This window comes from Mustela nigripes, chromosome 11 (assembly GCF_022355385.1).
Source record: "Mustela nigripes isolate SB6536 chromosome 11, MUSNIG.SB6536, whole genome shotgun sequence".
Taxonomy (NCBI): domain Eukaryota; kingdom Metazoa; phylum Chordata; class Mammalia; order Carnivora; family Mustelidae; genus Mustela; species Mustela nigripes.
In genome coordinates, this window is record NC_081567.1 from 15,050,696 (window position 1) to 15,069,518 (window position 18,823).

An 18,823-nucleotide genomic window follows, 5' to 3' on the forward strand; every position below is an offset into this window, starting at 1 on the left:
AACATTGCACCACCTGACAAAGGAATAATTACTTTCATATGGTCCAGCTCCATTCTTCCACAGCAAACAATGAAGATTGAATGTAGAACCAAGAAGCAATAAATCTGTAAGCAGCAAAATCCCTTCCTGTGGATGGGCACCTGGGTGGTTCAGTGGGTTAAGCCTCTGCCTTCAGCTCAGGTCATGATCTCAGGGTCCTGGGATCGAGCCCCGAGTGGGGCTCTCTGCTCAGTGGGGAGCCTGCTTCCCTCTCTCTCTGCCTACTTGTGATCTCTGTGTGTCAAATAAATAAATAAAATCTTAAAAAAGATTGTTGATCATAGCTGCTGGAGTACCACAGGGGTTAGAAGTCAATATGTCAAGGAAGGGCCAGCATGAAGAAGTGTATATTTGCCCATTTTTTAATTAGGTTGTCATTGTTATTGTTGTCATTGTTATTGTTGTCAATGAGTTGTATACATTCTGGATCTAAATCCCTTATCAGATACATGGTCTGCAAATATTTTCCCTCATTATGTAGATTTTTTCACTCTCTTGATAGTGTCCTTTAATGCACAAAAGTTTTTAATTTTGATGAAGTTCAACTTATCTATTTCTTTCTTTTGTTGCCGGTGCTTTTAGGTTCATATCCAAGAAATCATGACCAAATCCAATGTCATGAATTTTTCCCCTATGTTTTCTTCTAAGAGTTTTATAGTTTGGTCTCATGTTTAGGTCTTTGATTTACTTTAAGTTAATTTTTATATATGATGTAAGGTAAGGGTCCAACTTCATTCTTTTGCATGTGAATATCTTGTTTACCCAGCACCATCTGCTAAAAAGCACTTGACCATATATATACAAGGGCTTATTTCTGGGCTCTCCTACTCCACTGGTCTGTATGTCTGCCTTTATTTCAGTACCACACTGTTTTGATTACTTTAGCATTGTAGTTGGTTTTGAAATCAGGGAGTGTGAGTCCTCCAAACTTTTTTTCAAGAATTTTCTGACTGTTAAGGATCCCCAGGATGGACTTTTCTATTTCTGGAAAAAGAAAAAAAGTTCATTGCGTTGTGATAGGGATGGCATCAAATCTGTAGATCACTTTGGGTAGTATGGAAATGTTAACAATATTAAGCCTTCTGATTGATGAATTTGTTTTTCCATTTACAACTTCTTTAGTTAAAAATTTTTTTTAATATTTTATTTTTAGTAATCTCTACGCTCAATGTGGGACTGAAACCTACAACCCAAGGTCAGGAGTCACATGCTCCACTGACTGAGTCAGCCAGGCACCCGTATTTACATACACTTTAAATTTTCAGCTATGTTTTTTTTTTTAATAAGATTTTATTTATTTATTTGACAGAGAGCGAGATCACAAGTAGCCAGAGAGGCAGGCAGAGAGTGAGGGAAGAGGAAGCAGGCTCCCTGCTGAGCAGAGAGCCTGATGTGGGGCTCGATCCCAGAACCCTGGGATCATGACCTGAGCCGAAGGCAGAGGCTTTAACCCACTGAGCCACCCAGGCACCCCTTCAGCTATGTTTTGTGGTTCAGTGTACAAATCTGCCTCCTTGATCAAATTTATTCCCAAGTATTTTATTCTTTTTAATGCTATTATAAATGGAATTTTGTTAATTTCCTTTGCAGTTTGTTCATTGTTGATAAAAAATATGCTGATTTTTCAATGTTGATTTATTTGTAATTTTGCTGAATTAGTTATAACAATTTTGTGTGTAGGTGCAGACTCTTAAGATTTGTCTACATATAAGATCATGTTATCTGCAAACAAGAATAATTTTACTGCTTCCTTTCCAATATATGTGCCTTTTATTTCTTTTTCTTGCCTAATTGTTCTGACTAGAACTTCCAAAACTGCACTGAATAGAAATGGTGAAAGCTGGCACCCTTGTCATGCTCCTGATCTTAGAGGGCACGTTTTCAGTCTTTTACCATTGAGTGAGATGTTGTGGGTTTTTCGCATATGACATATTTACATTGAGGAAGTTTCTCTTCCTAGCTTGCCAAGTCTTTTATCATGAAAGGGTGATGAATCCTCACAAATGTTCTTTCCACATCAGCTGAAATGATCATATGGTTTATTTTTTCTATTCTGTTAATGTGGTGTATTACACGAATTTTCTCATTTTTATTAAAGTATAACTGACATATGACGTATTAGTTTTAGGTGTAAAACACCACAATTTGATATTTGTTTATACTATGAAATGATCGCCACAATAAATCTAGTTAACATCCATCATCGTACATAATTATGAAACATTTTTTTCTTGTGATAAGAACTTTTAAGATCTCCTCTCTTAGCCACTTTCAAATATGCAAAACATTATTACTAACCATAATCATCATGATAGACATTACCTCTCCATAACTTATTCATGTTATAACTGAAAGTTTGTTGATGTTCTTTTATTGAACCATCCTTGCATTCCAGGAACAAATCCCACTTGGTCTCGGTCAGTAGTCCTGTTAATATGCTACTAAATTTGCTTTACTAGAAAATTTTGTTGAGGATTTTTGCATTGTTCATAAAGGAAATTGGTTTATAGTTTTCTCATAGTGTCTATCTGGCTATTTAAGAAGGTAATGCTGACCTTATAGAATGAAGTAGGAATGTTCCTTTCTCTTCAGTTTTTTGGAAGAATTTGAGAAGGCCTGGTGTTGATTCTTAAGGTTAGTAGAATTCACCGGTGAATCCATCTGGTTAAGGGTTTTCTTTGTTGGGAGGTGTTTGATTACCGATTGAATCTTCTTACTTTCATAAATTTATTCAGCTTTTTTATTTCTTCGTGATTCAATCTTGGTAGGTATGTGTTTCTAGGGATTTGCCCATTTCATCTAGGTTATCCTTTGATTCATGTCTCCTTTCCTTTTGTAGTCTATAAATATTTTCTTTGTGGTTACCAGGGGGATTGCATATCAAAGTTATAACAAGCTATTTCAGATAGATACCAACTTGACTTCAATGACACACAATCAAAAACTGCACTGGATACAACTAATACTGTTATTGATATCACAAGTTACATCTTTATATATTGTATACCCATTGACATAGATTTATAATAATCTCCATGAATTTGTCTCTTAAATCTTGTAGAATAGAAAAAGTGGAGTTATAAACCAAAATTATAACAATACTGGTTTCTATATTTGCCCATGGTTTTACCATTCACAGAGATCTTTATATCTTTATATGGCTACAAGTTACTGTCTAGAATCCTTTCATTGTAACCTAGAAGGCTCTCTGTAGCATTTATTGGAAGACAGATCCAAATGATGACCTCCGTTAGCTTTTATTCACCTGAGAATGTCTTATTTTCTCCCTTGTTTTTGCTGGTTATAGAGTTCTCAGTTGACAGGTTTTTTTTTTTTTTTCTTCCAGCAGTTTAAATATATAATTCCGCTCCTTTTGGGCCTCCAAGTTCTTACTGATAAATTGGCTGCAATTTTTTTTAATAATTTTTTTCAAAGATTTTATTTATTTAACAGACAGAGATCACAAGTAGCTGGAGAGGCAGACAGAGAGAGAGAGGAGGAAGCAGGCTCCCTGCTGAGCAGAGAGCCCGATGTGGGGCTCGATCCAGGACCCTGGGATCATGACCTGAGCTGAAGGCAGAGGCTTTAACCCACTGAGCCACCCAGGCGCCCTTGGCTGCAATTTTTAAAAGAGATTTTACACCCAATGTGGGGCTTGAACCCACAACCAATCCCAAGATCAAGAGTCTCATGCTCCACTGACTGAGCCAGCAACATGCTCAGGCTACAAATTTTATTGAGGATCTCTTGCACATAATGAATCACTTTTCTCTCTCACTTTCAAGATTCTTTGCTTTTTCTTTTCATAGTTTAATTATAATGTGTTTTGGTGTAGTCTCTTTGGGTTTAATCCTATTTTGAGTCATTGAGTTTCTTGGACTTGTAGACCCATGTATTTCCTCAAATTTGTGAAGTTCTTGCTTATTACTTCTTCAAATAATCTCTGCCTCTTTCTTCCTCATGTCTCCTTGTGTAATTCCCATAATGCATATATTGGTTTGTTTGATGATCCCCCACATGTTCCTTCAGCTCTGTTCACATTTCTTTCTCTCTTCAGATGGGATAATTTCAAAATGTCCTATCTTCAAGTTCACTGATGCTTTGCCTGCTAAAGGTCTGCTACTGAGCCCTTCTAATTTATTTTAAAATTGTTATTGTATTTTCTAGCTTAAGATTTTTTAGTTCCTTTTTATAATTCCAACCTCTGTTTATATTCTCATTTTGTTCACATACAATATTCATGATTTCCTTTAGCTTTTTGTACTTAGTTTTTTTTTTCTTTAAGTCTTTGTCTAATAAGTCTGATGCTGTGATTTTTCAGGGATGTTTTTTGCCAATTTATTTTCCTCCATTAAATGGGTCATGTTTCCCTGTTTCTTTATATGCCTTGTAATTCTGTGATGTTGAAATTGGGCATTAGAAAGAACCCATCTCTCCTAGTCTTTGCAGACTGGTATTGCACTTATGCATTCTTCCTTAGTTATCTGGCTCATCTCTAGAACTTGAGATCAGCTCAAGTTGAAAGCTCAAAAGTCTTCTCATGTCCCTTCTGAGTATGTGTCTTCCCTCAGCCTTTGTGTCTTTACTAATTCCCCTGTATGCATGGCTACTTTTTAATGTCTTAATTTTCCAGAGTCTCAAGAGCTTCTTGAGACTATAGATGGTCTATTGTATATCTCCACCTATAATCCCTGTGGGTCTGTAGTCCTCTGCAGCTTTCTTGAGCCATGCCCACTACTTTTCCACTTAAGCTTTCAGTGAGACAAAGCAGATACAAGTCCTTCAGCCCCCAGGCAGTTTAGAATGTTAAAGTAAGTTCTGCTCTGCTCTCTCTGGTTTGAAGGAGGGAATTGAGGACTGGGCTGCTGCCTCTTTCAGGTGAAAACCATTGCTATGCCATGAACGATGTGGGGCAAGGACAGGTAAAAATAGTACAAAATTCCCTACTGTTTTGAATCTGACTTTTTCTTGATTGGGTATTTACTTTAACTGTTTACCAGAACTCCTAGAGGATTATTTTAGCTAGTTTCTGGGTTTTAAATTTTTGTTTAGTTGTTTGTTCACTTTAATGTCTTGTGTGAGAATAAGAGTTTGGAGGTTCCTATTCTACTATTTTGCTCTTGTCACTTTTGGTGTCTTCATTTTGTCCTTTGTTCCCATACCATTACCTAAAAAAAAAAAAAAAAAACAAACAAACCCTTGTGTCTAAAATATTACATTCATGACATTTTCATGCTGCATATTTCTTATCACTGAGAGATCATATATTACATACTTTTTATTGTCTGTCTCTTCTAGAATATAAAATGTATGAGAGCAGGGAACTTTAATCCTGAAAGTCTAAAATAATATCTGGCACATGCTACATGTTTAGAAAATATATTTTGAATGAATGAGGTTTAAATTATTGTTTAAATTTTGCTCATTTTCATTAAGAGCTTTTAATGGTTCTGGTTGTTTAAACATACATATATGTATTTATTCGACATTTATTCATTCAGCATTTATTTTATAACTACTGAAGATGGGGGTGGAGGCAAAGGTGTTTCTAATGTTATAGGGGAGCTAGACAAATACACAGGTAATGCAAATGCGTGAATAAGTGGGGAAGAGAAAGAAGTGTTGAATATAAGCCATAGTGAGCTCTGAGCTTGTGAATGTGTCACTTAATGCAGACACAGGGAGTCACTGCACCATAAGCCTTGTCTTATCAAGGGCAAGCCATATGACCCAGATGAATCTCCATTTCTCTTTCCACTACCCTATGAAGTAGTTGCAATAATCTTTAGAAAGTGACAGAGCTTTATAAACTGTACATGGTTATGCTAACATGAGGAATTGAAGTCTTCTCCTGAAGCACGCTTACTAGTTTTTATCCCCTGTCTGGAGGTCAAACCACTACATAAGGTACAAAGTCCACTTTATAATCTTACTGCAATGATATCATCAGAATCAATTCAGAGTTCTGGGGCCAGAGAGCAAGACAGATGTTGGCACCTGTTTTTAAGTATCATCTCAGAAGCTAGGAGGGCAGGCATGTTTAGCAATCTGTGAACTGACAAGTAAGGAGTTTCTATGAAGAGGCATAGTAAAATGGAAGATACGGTTACATAGGGGTCAGATCTCACTCTTAGCCTGAATTTGCTTTTTATTAGTTATATAACCTCAGGGAAGTTGTTAAATTATTTCCTTATTTGGAAAACTGGGACAGTAATAGTTCACAGGGTTTATGTAAAGACCAAGAAACGTAATACAAGGCCCTAAGATTGTTGTGTCTAAATCCATTCTCTACACTAAAAAGGTCAAAGACTCCTTGGGGAAATAGCTAATTCCAGGTCTGGGGCATACAATGTATAAGATGAGCCTAGATGGACATCTTGGTTTACACACAAACAAAGGCATTCTCCAAGACTACTAGGTTAATGCCAATAGAACATAAGAATCACACGAAGGAGCCCCCACTGTCCAAAGATGGAAAAATTTGAGTATTAAAAGTGAGTAAAAATGAATGAAATTGATTAAACACATTGTGTTTTAAAATGGTACTTGAGTTCATAATGATTCTCAATAGGATAAAAGGTAGAGTCTGTTAGAACCCTGAAAACCCATCTGTAAAAGGGAATTAGGGGTGCCTGGTTGGCTCAGTTGGAAGAGCATGTGACTCTTGATCTCTGGGTCATGGGTTTAAGTGCCACATTGGGTGTAGAGATTACTTACATAAATAAATAAATAAACTTTATTTTTTTAAAAGATTTTATTTATTCATTTGTCAAAGAGAGAGTGCACTAACAGGGAGAGCAGCAGGCAGAGCAGGCAGAAGGAGAAGCAGGTTCCCTGCTAAGCAAGGAGCCCAATGCGGAACTCCATCCCAGGACCCCGGAATCATAACCTAAGCGGAAGGCAGATGGTTAAACAACTGAGCCATCCAGGTGTCCCAATAAATAAACTTTAAAAAATGAAAAGGAATTAAACATTTGTTTTGCCTTTCTTGCCAAAATGTATTTCAGGGTAACTAAATGGACTAGGTTGATGAAAGAAATATTTCTAGCAAATAAATGTGGAAGGAATGATTGAATTAGAAATTTATATTTTGTGGCCTATAATGAATAGCAAATAAACATAATAGCAAATAAAGCAATGAACTATAGATGAAATCATTAAATAAAAGTTTATGTGGAACTTCACAATTTCAAGGAAAGGCTGTTACTACCTACATCACTAAAACTGAGACAATGAATTATCGTGGAAATCCTGGTGTGATACCAACACACATTACTTCCTAGGAACTTTTCTTTACCCCCAAATTGAATCTGAGTATAAACGAGTCTCTAGATTCAACCTGAATTTACAGGAAATGTGGGAGAGAGAGGAACAAGTTAAATGACACCACAAAGCAGCAGACAAATCCTCAAAGTGGGACATTTTACAGGACAACTGACCCAGTTTCTGCAACAAGTCAGTATCAGGGGATATGAAGAGGACAGGGAGACTGCCCTAGAACATGACTTCCAAGCAAGCTTCATGTAGATTTCGCTCATATTCTGAACTGCATCCCGGTGTCTTCTAGACAATCAGAGCAATGGGATTCTGGACTGAGGATGAGCTAATAACAAGACTGGCTGATTTTGTCAGGTGTGAAGATAACACTGCAATAGGTCTAATTTTTTAGAGCTCATATGGAGAAATATCGGGGTGAGATGACATTAGGTCCGCCGCAGAAGAAAACAGGGATGTGCAAAGCAAACGTGACAGGCTCTTGTTAAGCGCGGAAACCGCGTGGAGAATACGGGGGTTCATTGTTCTATTCTCTGTACTCTTGAGGTATCTGAATATTTTCGTGACAACAAACTCCGGAGAGATTTTTTTTAAAGACCGTGCGTGGGAGAGTAGTAAAACGATATTAGTTTCTCTTTTTCGCAATAGCGAATATAAGACGTGGGCGGAAGAGAAAATCCTCTCGGCGTTTTATTAAAAATACTCTCGGGGACTCGTTCCTTTAAGGATCCCCCGAAACCGCCCTCGGAGCGGGTACGCAGGCCACGCCCCAGCCGGGAGCGGGCTTCAGAGCGCGGAGGGAAAACTCAGATCAGCACCAAACCCTGCAAGATCGAGTATCAGGGAAGGCGTTTTTTGTTTTGTTTTTGATCTGTTAAAAAGAAAATCCCCGGGGCGCCTGGGTGGCTCAGTGGTTAAGCCGCTGCCTTCGGCTCAGGTCATGATCTCAGGGTCCTGGGATCGAGTCCCGCATCGGGCTCTCTGCTCAGCAGGGAGCCTGCTTCCTCCTCTCTCTCTCTCTGCCTGCCTCTCTGCCTACTTGTGATCTCTCTCTGTCAAATAAATAAATAAATAATCTTTAAAAAAAAAAAAAAAAAAATCCCCAAGAGGGGAGCCGCAATTTTTGTGGGACGAGAATTATCTGGGCTTGTTAACCCTCCGCACAATAAAGGCGGTCGCGGCCGTGACTCCCGGGAGCGGCGCTGAGAGCGACAGCAATTGGGGAATCGGCCCTGGGCGTCGCCGCTGAGCCGGGGGCCACGGAGCGCGGAGCCTCCCGCCCTGCGGTGCCGCGGCGGCCCCCGGAGCGCGGAGACCTGTTCCTCTCGGGCGCAGTCCCCCGGCCCGGGTCCTCTTGCCCCCTCCCCGCGCCGCCGCCCCTCCTTCGGGCCCCTGCGCGAGCCGCCGGCGCGTCCGGCTAACGAGTGCGGCCCCGCTGGCCGGGGTCGTGGGCTCCCGCGAGGAATCCGCAGTCGCGCGGCTCCCGGCGCCGCAGCGGGCCCGCGTGGGGATCTCTCGCTGCCCCTCCTCGCCTCCCGCTTCAGATCATTCCTTCCTTCCTCGTCGAGAGGGGGACGGCGGGAGGGAAAGGAGCCGCGCTCGTGCGGCCGCAGTGCTGGCAGCGCTCTACGGGCCTCCCTTTCGGTCTCCTCGGTGGACGGCCGTGGGGCCCTGCGCTGCCGGGACACCAGAGTTGCTCGTACGGGAGCGACCGCTTCACCTCACGTCACCACCGGGCGCTCCCTCCGTCACCTACAACCTGACTGATGTTCACGGCGGAGGAGAGTCTCCGGACGCGCGCGGCCGGTTTCCCGTACGCAGTCTCTCACGGCTGACTTCGGGCCATTTTCCCGTTCGGGCCAGCGTGGACCGAGGGCTCGGCCGGACTCCGCCGAACGCCCCTCCCGCACCCGCGGCCACACGCCGCAGGGGAGGGAGCGGCCGCTGCTCCTGCGACTGGAGCGCGGGCTCCCGCGAGCAACTCCTTCCGGGCTCTGTGACGTCACCCGAGGTCCCGCCCCCGCGGGCAGAGCCAATCGGAAGACGGGGCACGGTCTGCCAGGAGCGCGCGCGCGCGCGGGCGGGCGGCCCTGGGGCGCAACGCCATGGACCCGGTTCTCCTCAGCGCCCAGGCTCAGGTCCCGCCGCAGCCACCGGAGGGGTGGCCGCCCGTGAACTCCGAGGAGGAGCTCTACGACTGCCTGGATTACTACTACCTGCGCGACTTCCCGGCCTGCGGGGCCGGGCGCAGCAAGGGTCGGACGCGGCGCGAGCGGGAACTGCGCACCAACTGGCCGGTGCCCGGCGGCCACGAGCGCAAGGTCGCGCAGAAGCTCCTCAACGGCCAGCGCAAGCGTCGCCAGCGCCAGCTGCAGCCCCGCGCGCGCACCCGCCTGGTCTGAGCGCGGGTGCGTGCGGGCTGCAGCCGCCCGGACCCTGCCCAGAACCCTGGCCGCCCGGGCGCGGGTTGTGCTGGCCGTCTGCGACTGCGGCGGGCAGTCTCGCCCCCCTCCCCCCCCGCGCGGCGGCTCCCGCTGGCGAGTCACGGCCGGCCCCGCTCGCCCCTGGGCCGCAGTACGAATGGCGTGAAGGATCGACACGGTCAGAGTGGGGAGTCGGAGAAGAGGCTCGGCGGTGCGGAAACATGTCTTTAAGACTGAGTGGAGCATTTTCCTCCAGCGCCTGCGCGCCGGCCGGGGACAGTGATCGGCCTGGCGGTTCCCTGCGGGGCGCCCGGCGGCCCCGAGCGAAGTGTTTTCTCCGGCTCGGCGGCAGCTGTGCTCCGCAGGGGAGAGTGCATGTGAACCAGCATTTCTTCCCGACGTCGCCCAAGTTGACCGCCGCCGCCTCTTTTCCTTGTGATTGTTAAGTAACACCAAGTGTCCAAGGGGTGTGCCTTTTTAGGGTTTCTAATTAAAGCAACAAGAACGGCATTTTAACTCTTGGTGGTTTCTTTTCCCCGTTGCTACGGTAACTCGTTTCAAGTCCACAAAGAAAGTAGTTCATCTTACGCATAACGAAGATGAATGGGGGTAGGCGGAACCTGCACGATTCACAGATGTGGTGTGCAGGCTTAATACTCGCCAGAATAAGAGTGTATTCCGCTATAATCGTGTACATGGGACATTGGCTAAGACTTGATCTCGCACCAGTCCTTCCAGGCGCGCCCTGCTAGCTCCCATTCCTCAGGTACACAGATCAGGCCCCTGCAACGAAAGTAAAGGAAGAGGAGAGAAAGCACTCACCAAGTTTGTGTGGAAGCTCGGAGTCCAGATGAAAAGACCCAGAAGCTCCACATTCAGGTACCAAATGATGTGGTTTTGGAATACAGGTGAGGTTTGGTGAGGTGGGGTCCAGAGCTGATGACCAAGAAAGAATTCTTGAGACATATTTGGTGCACAGGGGTGGTTTTATTAAAGCCTGGACAGAAAAAGCTGCTGTCTGGAGCTCTTTTTTATAGTTACATAGTATGTGATGTGACTTTAAAAAAAAATCAGTATTCTACTGACAGGAATCTAGGTTGTTTCAAATCTTATACCATTACAAAATAGCCTAGTACAAATATGTAATATTCTCTCTTCAGTGTAGGAATTAATGACTTAAGCCAGGAATGATTTTAAAAGTCTGTTCTGGATGCTTGCCTGAACTGTCCACAGTTATGCTCTTCTGGGGCCCCGATGTCCTATACAAGGCTGGCTCCTTTACTCCTTCTCCGCTTATGAATTCTCCGCCGGCAAGTACAAAGTCGCATCATTATTAAAGCTTTCATTGAGTGAAAATAAAACTTCTTCGTGAAAGGTTTGTGCGTTATTTACCTTTTGGATGCACACACATTCCCTGTTACTGGAAATAATGCGTTAAACTCTCTTACTCTGGTGGAAGGGGAAGGCGTCTCTTGACATCCACGCAGAAATGCAGGGAACACCTCCGCTTCTCCTCCTCCATAAATCCCACCCCATCCCAAGGCCCTTCCCATGAAATGCCACTAGCCAACCTCCCCCCTTACTGCAGCGGTTCGGAAACGTTACTGCAGCCGCCTGTCGCACCAACAGTCACGGAAACGCACACACTTGGGGCTTTCGCAACTGCTGTTCCCTCCGCCGGGCCTGCTGCGACCCCTGATCGACACCTGGTTTCCTTTCGGTGCCTCCTCCAGGAGTCTATTCAATGCCGCCTCTTCAAAGACCGCCGCCCCCTCCTGCCTCTCAACTTCCATCTCACTCGCGCAGCTTCTGTTCCTGTCGCCACGACCTGCTTCCTGCGGGCGTCTGTGTCCCGCTGCCTGCCTGTCTCACGTGCTGCCGTGTGGACCTGCAGGGCCTCGCGGGCGCCGGACCGTCGTTCGGAACACGGGTGACTACCAGCGGACGGTCCTACCCCGCTGACGCGCACAGGCCGGGACACAGACTAAGAGCGTCCGAACACGCGCAGCCATAAATGCGAGGCGCCGCTAATCTCCACTTCTGCTGCCTCAGCCCAGATGAGAGAAAGACAAACCGGTCCGACTCGGCGCCGTCGATCCTGCCTGAGGTATTCCGGCTCCCTCGTTCAGTCCCTACCGCGCGCCCACACGGTGACTCAGAACACCCGACCCGGGCGAGTAACTTCATGCTGAGAGCTAACGCGTCCGAGGGCAGCGGCAGTCGCGCCAGAGATCTGTCCGCCCGACTAACAACACGCCGGTCCGGAGGGAAGCGGCGACGGTCCCTCGCGCCCAGGGAAGCGAACCGCAAGCCCCGCCCACTCAGGCTCAGCTGGGGAAGAACCCTCGCGCGGTTACTTCACGCACTTCCGGTCCCTTGCCGGCGTCCGGCGCGGAGCTTATGACGCAAACCGCGTGCGACCTGGCGCCGCTGTGGCGTCCTGCCCTTCCAGCGACCTTCAGGGCCCGCGCGGACGTGGGCGAGCAGGAGCCTCTGCGTGCGCGCTGATTGGTCGCAAGCGCAGGCCCAGCCCGCCCCCTGTTTTCCGTTCTGCGGCGCCGCCGAAGCCGCTGGGGTCTCCGCCGAGTCTCGGACGTCTGGAAGCAGGGCCGCTCCGCCAGGAACCATGCCGCGTGGAAGCCGGAGCCGCACCTCCCGCATGGCCCCTCCGGCCAGGTGAGGCCTCCGTAGGGGGTTGAGGCCCAGCCAGCGCGTGACGCAGACGGAGGCCGCGCTAGGCCTCGCCGCGGCCGGGGGCGCCCGGAGGCCGGCGTGGCGGGGGTCAGCGTCCGCCGCCGCTCGTTGGTTGTCACGGCCTTCGGCTGGGTTTCGCGGCGGGGGCCCTTCCCGGTTCCGAGCGCCCGTGACTCCCTAGAGCCCGTTGAGTTAAGTGACTCCTCCGGGAGGGGCTTGGGACTCAGGACCCCCGCTCCGGCCCGGCCCGCCGCGCGCTCCCAGAGCGCCTTTTACCTCGGAGCGGCCGCGGCCTGGAGGTGGCGTCCTCCAGTGGGAGCCGAAACGTCAGGAGGAGCCCCCCCCGGAGGAAGAGGGGGAGGAGTGTGCCGGAAAGGCCGTGGGATGGGGGAAATGACCCGCATTTCAGTAAACTGGCAGATCTGAGCACCAGCAGTGGGTTCCGGGGGCTCGGCCTAGTCGGGAACGCAGTTACTGAAGCCTCCCGTGTAGGGGACGTTTTCTAGTTCTTTTCTCTTCTTTTTGTAATACTTATTTGTCAGGGCACAAGCAGAGGCCGCGGTAGAGGGAGAGGGACAAACAGGCTCCCCGCTGAGCAGGGAGGGCCCCCCCCCCATGGGGGCCTCGATCCCGCGACCTAGAATCCTGACCCGCGGGGAGGGGGGACCCCTACCCCGCTGAGCCCCCCCCCCCCCCCCCCCCCCGTTTTCTAGGTCTTAAAATATTTTGAAAGTACACGGTTACTCGCACTTTAACCTCAACACCAGTAACCTTAGGGAGAGATGTTATTCATCTTTTCCAGAAATAAGGAAATCGACGGCTCGGAGCAAGTGACTTGTCCACGGTCCCTCTGTCAGTGCGTAGGAAAGCCAGGTCCGACCCGAGTCTTCCAGTTCAGGACGTTTTAGCACACTGGTTTTCTGGAGTAGGGTGGATTGTGGTGAAACAGTAGGCTAGGAGTATAGGGAAAGAAGTTTAACGGAAAGAAGTTTCTCTCCAAAGAACCAAAAACCACATTTTTCTAAAGTGATGCCAGATGCACCTTGATGGAACCGAAGTATAAACTTCTGACCTAGCCTTTTTTGGGGCAAGAGCACCCGAGGAAGTAATCTAAAAATGGCCGGAGGAAACATAACATTTTATTTTTTAAAAATTTTATTTATTTGTCAGAGAGCAGAGGCAGGCAGGCAGAGAGAGAAGCAGGCTCCCTGCTGAGCAAGGAGCCCGATACAGGACTTGATCTCAGGACCCTGGGATCATGACCTGGGCCGAAGGCAGCCAACTGAGCCACCCAGGCATCCCTTTATTTTATTTTTTAAAGATTTTATTTATTTGACAGAGCACAAGCAGGGGGGAGTGGCAGGGACAGGGAGACGCAGGTAGCCTGATGAGCCAGGAACTCCATGGGGGGCTCAATCTAAGGACCCTGGGGTCATGACTTGAGCCACCGCCATAGGTGAAGATTTTTAAAGCAGTGCTGGACATGTTAGTGAGAGCCTGTTGATGACCAGAAGCCTTAGTAATAACAGAAGCAGGTAACATGTATTTTGTATGTTTTATTATTAAAATACTGTATTCTTACAATAGAGTAAACTAAAGGAAAAATGTTACTAAGAAATCATGAGAAAATACATACGGTGGTGTACCTATCCTGTATTTATCGAAAAAATCCACATTGAAAGTGGGCCCCTGCAATTCAGACCTGTGTTAAATGGTCAACACTACCGTTCCTTTAAGTACAAACCTGGTAGCAGGTGGGCATTTCATACTTTCTGTTCTGTTCTTTCTTAGCCGGGCTCCTCAGATGAGAGCTGCACCGAGACCAGCGCCTGCAGCTCAGCCGCCAGCAGCGGCTCCCCCATCTGCTGTTGGCTCACCTGCGGCTGCACCCCGGCAGCCCGGTCTCATGGCCCAGATGGCATCCACTGCAGCTGGCGTGGCTGTGGGCTCTGCTGTTGGGCACACGATAGGTCACGCCATCACTGGGGGCTTTGGTGGAGGAAGTAGTGCTGAGCCTTCAAGGCCTGACATCACTTACCAGGTAAGGTTTTGAGCAGTGTTTTCTTTCCGTGGGTCATTATGAGAAAACCTAGTTATTTTTAAGTTCCTTATGTATAGGAACTGTCTGTAATTTTAGAATCCACAGTGCTTTTAACAGAAAATGGTTTATCAAGAGCCAAGCTTGGCAGTTGTTAGTGGCTTAGATCAGCATCATCAAGTACTGAACAAATTGTATTCGTTTTTAAGGAATAGAAGAGCAGTTCAACTTGATTTCACTGTAAACAGCCATTTCCCCCTTATTTTAAATTTAGTTTCAATCTTACTAAGTGTTTAAAAATCTCTTCAGTAGCTCTAAATCTCTTCTCTACTATGATCTCTTCTCTGACATTTGCCACTGCCCCTTTTTCTGAAGTATGTGAATTTATTTCTCTGATGAGCATATGTGTTTGGTGTGTAGCCTGTTGTATTTTGGTGTATTCGATACTCTCATCTGTCAATTTTTCTGTAATAGTCCCACTTTCTCCTCCATGAAACTTCACTGAACCTCACTGGTATTTTGCTTCATTGTTCTTGAATCTTCCTTCTTATAACTGGAATTTTGTTAAAGCCCATTTGCTTTTGCCTTTAAATTTTTTCACTTTCCATGTTATTAGATGGAAACCTTAATTTCCATCTAGTTCTAGTTATGTTTCCTCAGTTGACCTCAAAGACATTGGATACTGTTCTTTGTTCAGGCGTAGATCTAATTTGCTTTCTAAATGGTCCTGAATGTTGTGCCTTTCAGGAGCCTCAGGGAGCCCAGCCAGCGTACCAGCAGCCACAGCAGCAGTTTGGCCCTTGCCACTATGAGATGAAACAGTTTCTGGAGTGCGCCCAGAACCAGGGTGACCTTAAGCTTTGTGAAGGTTTCAGCGAGGTGCTGAAACAGTGCAGATTTGCAAATGGTAGGTGATGCATCAGTCCCTGTTCGATCCTGCATCTGCTCAGTTCATAACTTTGGGATTCTGTGTCATAAATTAAACTGACAAGTTGGAGATTTCGTTTACATTTTAAAAATAATCTAGTTCTTCTAACAAAGAGCTGGTCCAGAGGTTTCTAGTCATTATCTTGAGTTTTTGCCAGTTACATTGTGATGCTGATTTTTCTTTAAGTGGGTGTAGATTAGTGTGTCAAGTCTTGTTCTGGTTACAGGATGTGAGTGATCTAGCCATAAAGCTGTGAATAAAAAATTAGATTCCATTTTCACCCATGTCCAAGATTAGATATAAGGACTGATAAGTTATTGGCATTCTTCACACCTTATTTGAGAAAAGAGTTTATTCCATCCCTCAGTGGAACTCTGAGGTTTGGGCTATCTGGAATGCTGGCAGTGAATTTGTTTATATAATCTCCTCCTTTTGATCTAAGAATTCACCATCTGTTAAAATGCTCATTTTCATTTTCCTACCTTCATTTAGGCAAGAATCTGATAAACCTGGGCTTTCATCTGTCTTTTTATCATTTGGAAGGCTTCTGCTTTGCCAAGAATATACAGTTATTACTCTACTAACTTACCTTTTCTGTTTGCAGGATTAGCCTAATCAAGAAGTTCAAATTGAAGACACGGAAAATCATCTCTCATGACCAAGTTAATTTAGCATAAAAATATATAATTAACAGTGAATATATAAAGTCTAAAATCACCAGTTAAGCCTTTCCATCTTTAATTACAGCTTGAAAAAGCATGTTCTTACTGAATAGAAGTTCATTGAGATGGTTTGAGTTTGGGGCTGCCAGGATGTTTGTGTGCCTCCTTAAGTCACCTTTTGTGATGTTCTCATTTGTGAACTAATTAATAGAATAAAGTGATTTTCTCTCAAAATGTGGTGTCTTTGAAGTGTGAGATTATAAATTAGATATGGTATACGCACGCTGCACATAGGCATTTTGCAAAAGAACCCAAGTGTCTCAACTTGTCTTTAAGCATCTATGTTTTATAGTTTTAATATTAAATTAGCATCCATCTGGATGATCTGGCTGAGCTCCCCGAGGAGCTTTTGTAGGAAAGTAGTTCCGTAAGGAGTCGCTCACTAGCCAGCAGTGCTCACTAAAAAGGTTCCAGATGGAAGGCCAGGGTTTGGTACTGAGCAGTAGTAGGAAACTGTTTTAAAGTGAGCGATAAAGGAAATGTGGGCGGAGACCTATTGCAGGAGTGGGTTCCTGTGGCCAGGTCAGCACTTCTGTCACTTCCCCAACTATATCCAATTAATTGGTCAGAGATGTGAACCAGTCTCAGTCCAGGCATTTCCCCTGCAAATGTTTTTCTTCTACATAAGGCCTTGTAGCTTCCCTTTGCTGAAAGACTCAAGCTAGCTGCAGCTGCCCACTCCATGCTGTCTTGAGATGGGCTCAATTTGGGGTGCATCATTTTTAAAAAAGGAACCCAGCGCCATTCTTCACAACTCAAAATATCATTCACTTCTGGGAGTTCTCCAGCCTGTGTTGTGCTCTGCACTTCTGCTTTCAGATGCACCTTTCTGAGGCCACTGGATTTCTTCAAGTTGCAGAGACCCTTGTTACTGCAAGGTGAGGAAGGCGCTGTTGAGTGAGTAGATCTTCCTCCAGTTGCTGCCTCCTGTTCTCAACTGTGTTCTTAGAGTGTCCCACTCAAAAAATTTTTTAAAGATTTTATTGGACAGCACAAGCAGGGGAATGGCAGGCAGAGGGAGTAGTAGAAGCAGGCTCCCTGCTGAGAAGAGTGCCCAGTGCAGGGCTCCATACCAGGACCCTGGGATCATGACCTGACCCAAAGGCAGATGCTTGACCAACTGGGCCACCCAGGTGCCCCTAGAGTGTCCCAGTCTTACTGAGTTCCTGAAAGGGGCCAAGAACACCTTGCCTGAATCACCACTGACCATTCACTCCTGGCAAATCCCCCAGCGCCCAGTTCTGTGAAAGCTCAGAACTTCTAAATTCTAATAGTGTTACTTCTAATAGTTCTTGTAATAGTGTTACTGCCCCTTATGTCCATGGTGTGTGATGGGGTATGGTGGGTACCCAAGTAGTATTTTTTTTTAATTCTTTTTTTTTTTTTAAGATTATATTTATTTGACAGAGATCACAAGTAGGCAGAGAGGCAGGCAGAGAAAGGGGGAAGCAGGCTCCCAGCTGAGCAGAGGGCCTGATGTGGGGCTCAATCCCAGGACTCTCAGATCATGACCTGAGCCGAAGGCAGAGGCTTTAACCCACTGAGCCACCCAGGTGCCCCACCCTAATAGTATATTGTTGAATCAATGAATCAAGGGAAAAATGGGGCAGCTGGCTGGCTCAATGGGTAGATCATGTCACTTTCAATCTTGGGGTTCAAGCCCCACATTGACCGCAGAGTTTATGTTAAATAAATAAATAAATAAACAGCTGTCAAGAAGAATGAAATCTTGCCATCTGCAATGGCGTGCATGGAACTAGAAGGTGTTATGCTGAACAAAATAAGTCAGACAAATACTGTATGATTTCATTCACATGTGGGATTTAAGAAAACATAAACACGAAAAAATGTTCATCATCACTAGCCATCAGGGAGATTCAAATTAAAATTACATTGAGATATCACCTTACACCAGTTAAAATGGCCAAAATTAGCAAGACAGGAAACAACGTGTTGGAGAGGATGTGGAGAAAGGGGAACCCTCTTACACTGTTGGTGGGAATGCAAGTTGGTGCAGCCTCTGGAGAACAGTGTGGAGATTCCTCAAGAAATTAAAAATAGAACTTCCCTATGACCCTGCCATTGCACTACTGTGTATTTACCCCAAAGATACAGATGTCGTGAAAAGAAGGGCCATCTGCACCCCAATGTTTATAGCAGCAATGGCTACGGTCGCCAAACTGTGGAAAGAACCAAGATGTCCTTCAATGGACGAATGGATAAGGAAGATGTGGTCCATATACACTATGGAGTATGATGCCTTCATCAGAAAGGACGAATACCCAACTCTTGTAGCAACATGGCAGGACTGGAGGAGATTATGCTGAGTGAAATAAGTCAAGCAGAGAGAGTCAATTATCATATGGTTTCACTTATTTGTGGAGCATAACAAATAGCATGGAGGATATGGGGAGTTAGAGAGGAGAAGGGAGTTGAGGGAAATTGGAACGGGAGGAGAACCATGAGAGACTATGGACTCTGAAAAACAATCTGAGGGGTTTGAAGGGGCGGGGGGTGGGAGGTTGGGGGAACCAGGTGGTGGGTATTGGAGAGGGCACGGATTGCATGGAGCACTGGGTGTGGTGCAAAAATAATGAATACTGTTATGCTGAAAATAAAAAATAAACTAAAAAAAAAGAATAAAGAATGGTCAAGAGAAAACAAAAGAAAACATAAACACGGGAAGGGAAAGAATAATAAAAGA

The 18,823-nt window shown here is 45.7% G+C and overlaps 1 protein-coding gene across 1 annotated transcript; it reads left to right on the plus strand.

Annotated features, from left to right (window-relative positions):
* The first annotated feature begins 12,214 nt into the window (after positions 1-12,214).
* On the plus strand, positions 12,215-16,293 carry CHCHD2 (coiled-coil-helix-coiled-coil-helix domain containing 2). Its single transcript, XM_059414778.1, has 4 exons — positions 12,215-12,413; positions 14,223-14,472; positions 15,217-15,376; positions 16,002-16,293. Exons 1-4 carry the CDS (start codon positions 12,364-12,366, stop codon positions 16,010-16,012), a joined length of 471 nt encoding a protein of 156 aa, XP_059270761.1. The 5' UTR covers positions 12,215-12,363; the 3' UTR covers positions 16,013-16,293.
* Positions 16,294-18,823: the final 2,530 nt, after the last annotated feature.

Bases quoted from the DNA above. Each gene is read 5' to 3' on its own strand.
- CHCHD2 (XM_059414778.1), top strand. From the start codon at position 12,364: ATGCCGCGTGGAAGCCGGAGCCGCACCTCCCGCATGGCCCCTCCGGCC. The intron at 12,414-14,222 runs GTGAGGCCTCCG...GTTCTTTCTTAG, and splicing joins CGCATGGCCCCTCCGGCCAG to CCGGGCTCCTCAGATGAGAG. The intron at 14,473-15,216 runs GTAAGGTTTTGA...TGTGCCTTTCAG, and splicing joins GGCCTGACATCACTTACCAG to GAGCCTCAGGGAGCCCAGCC.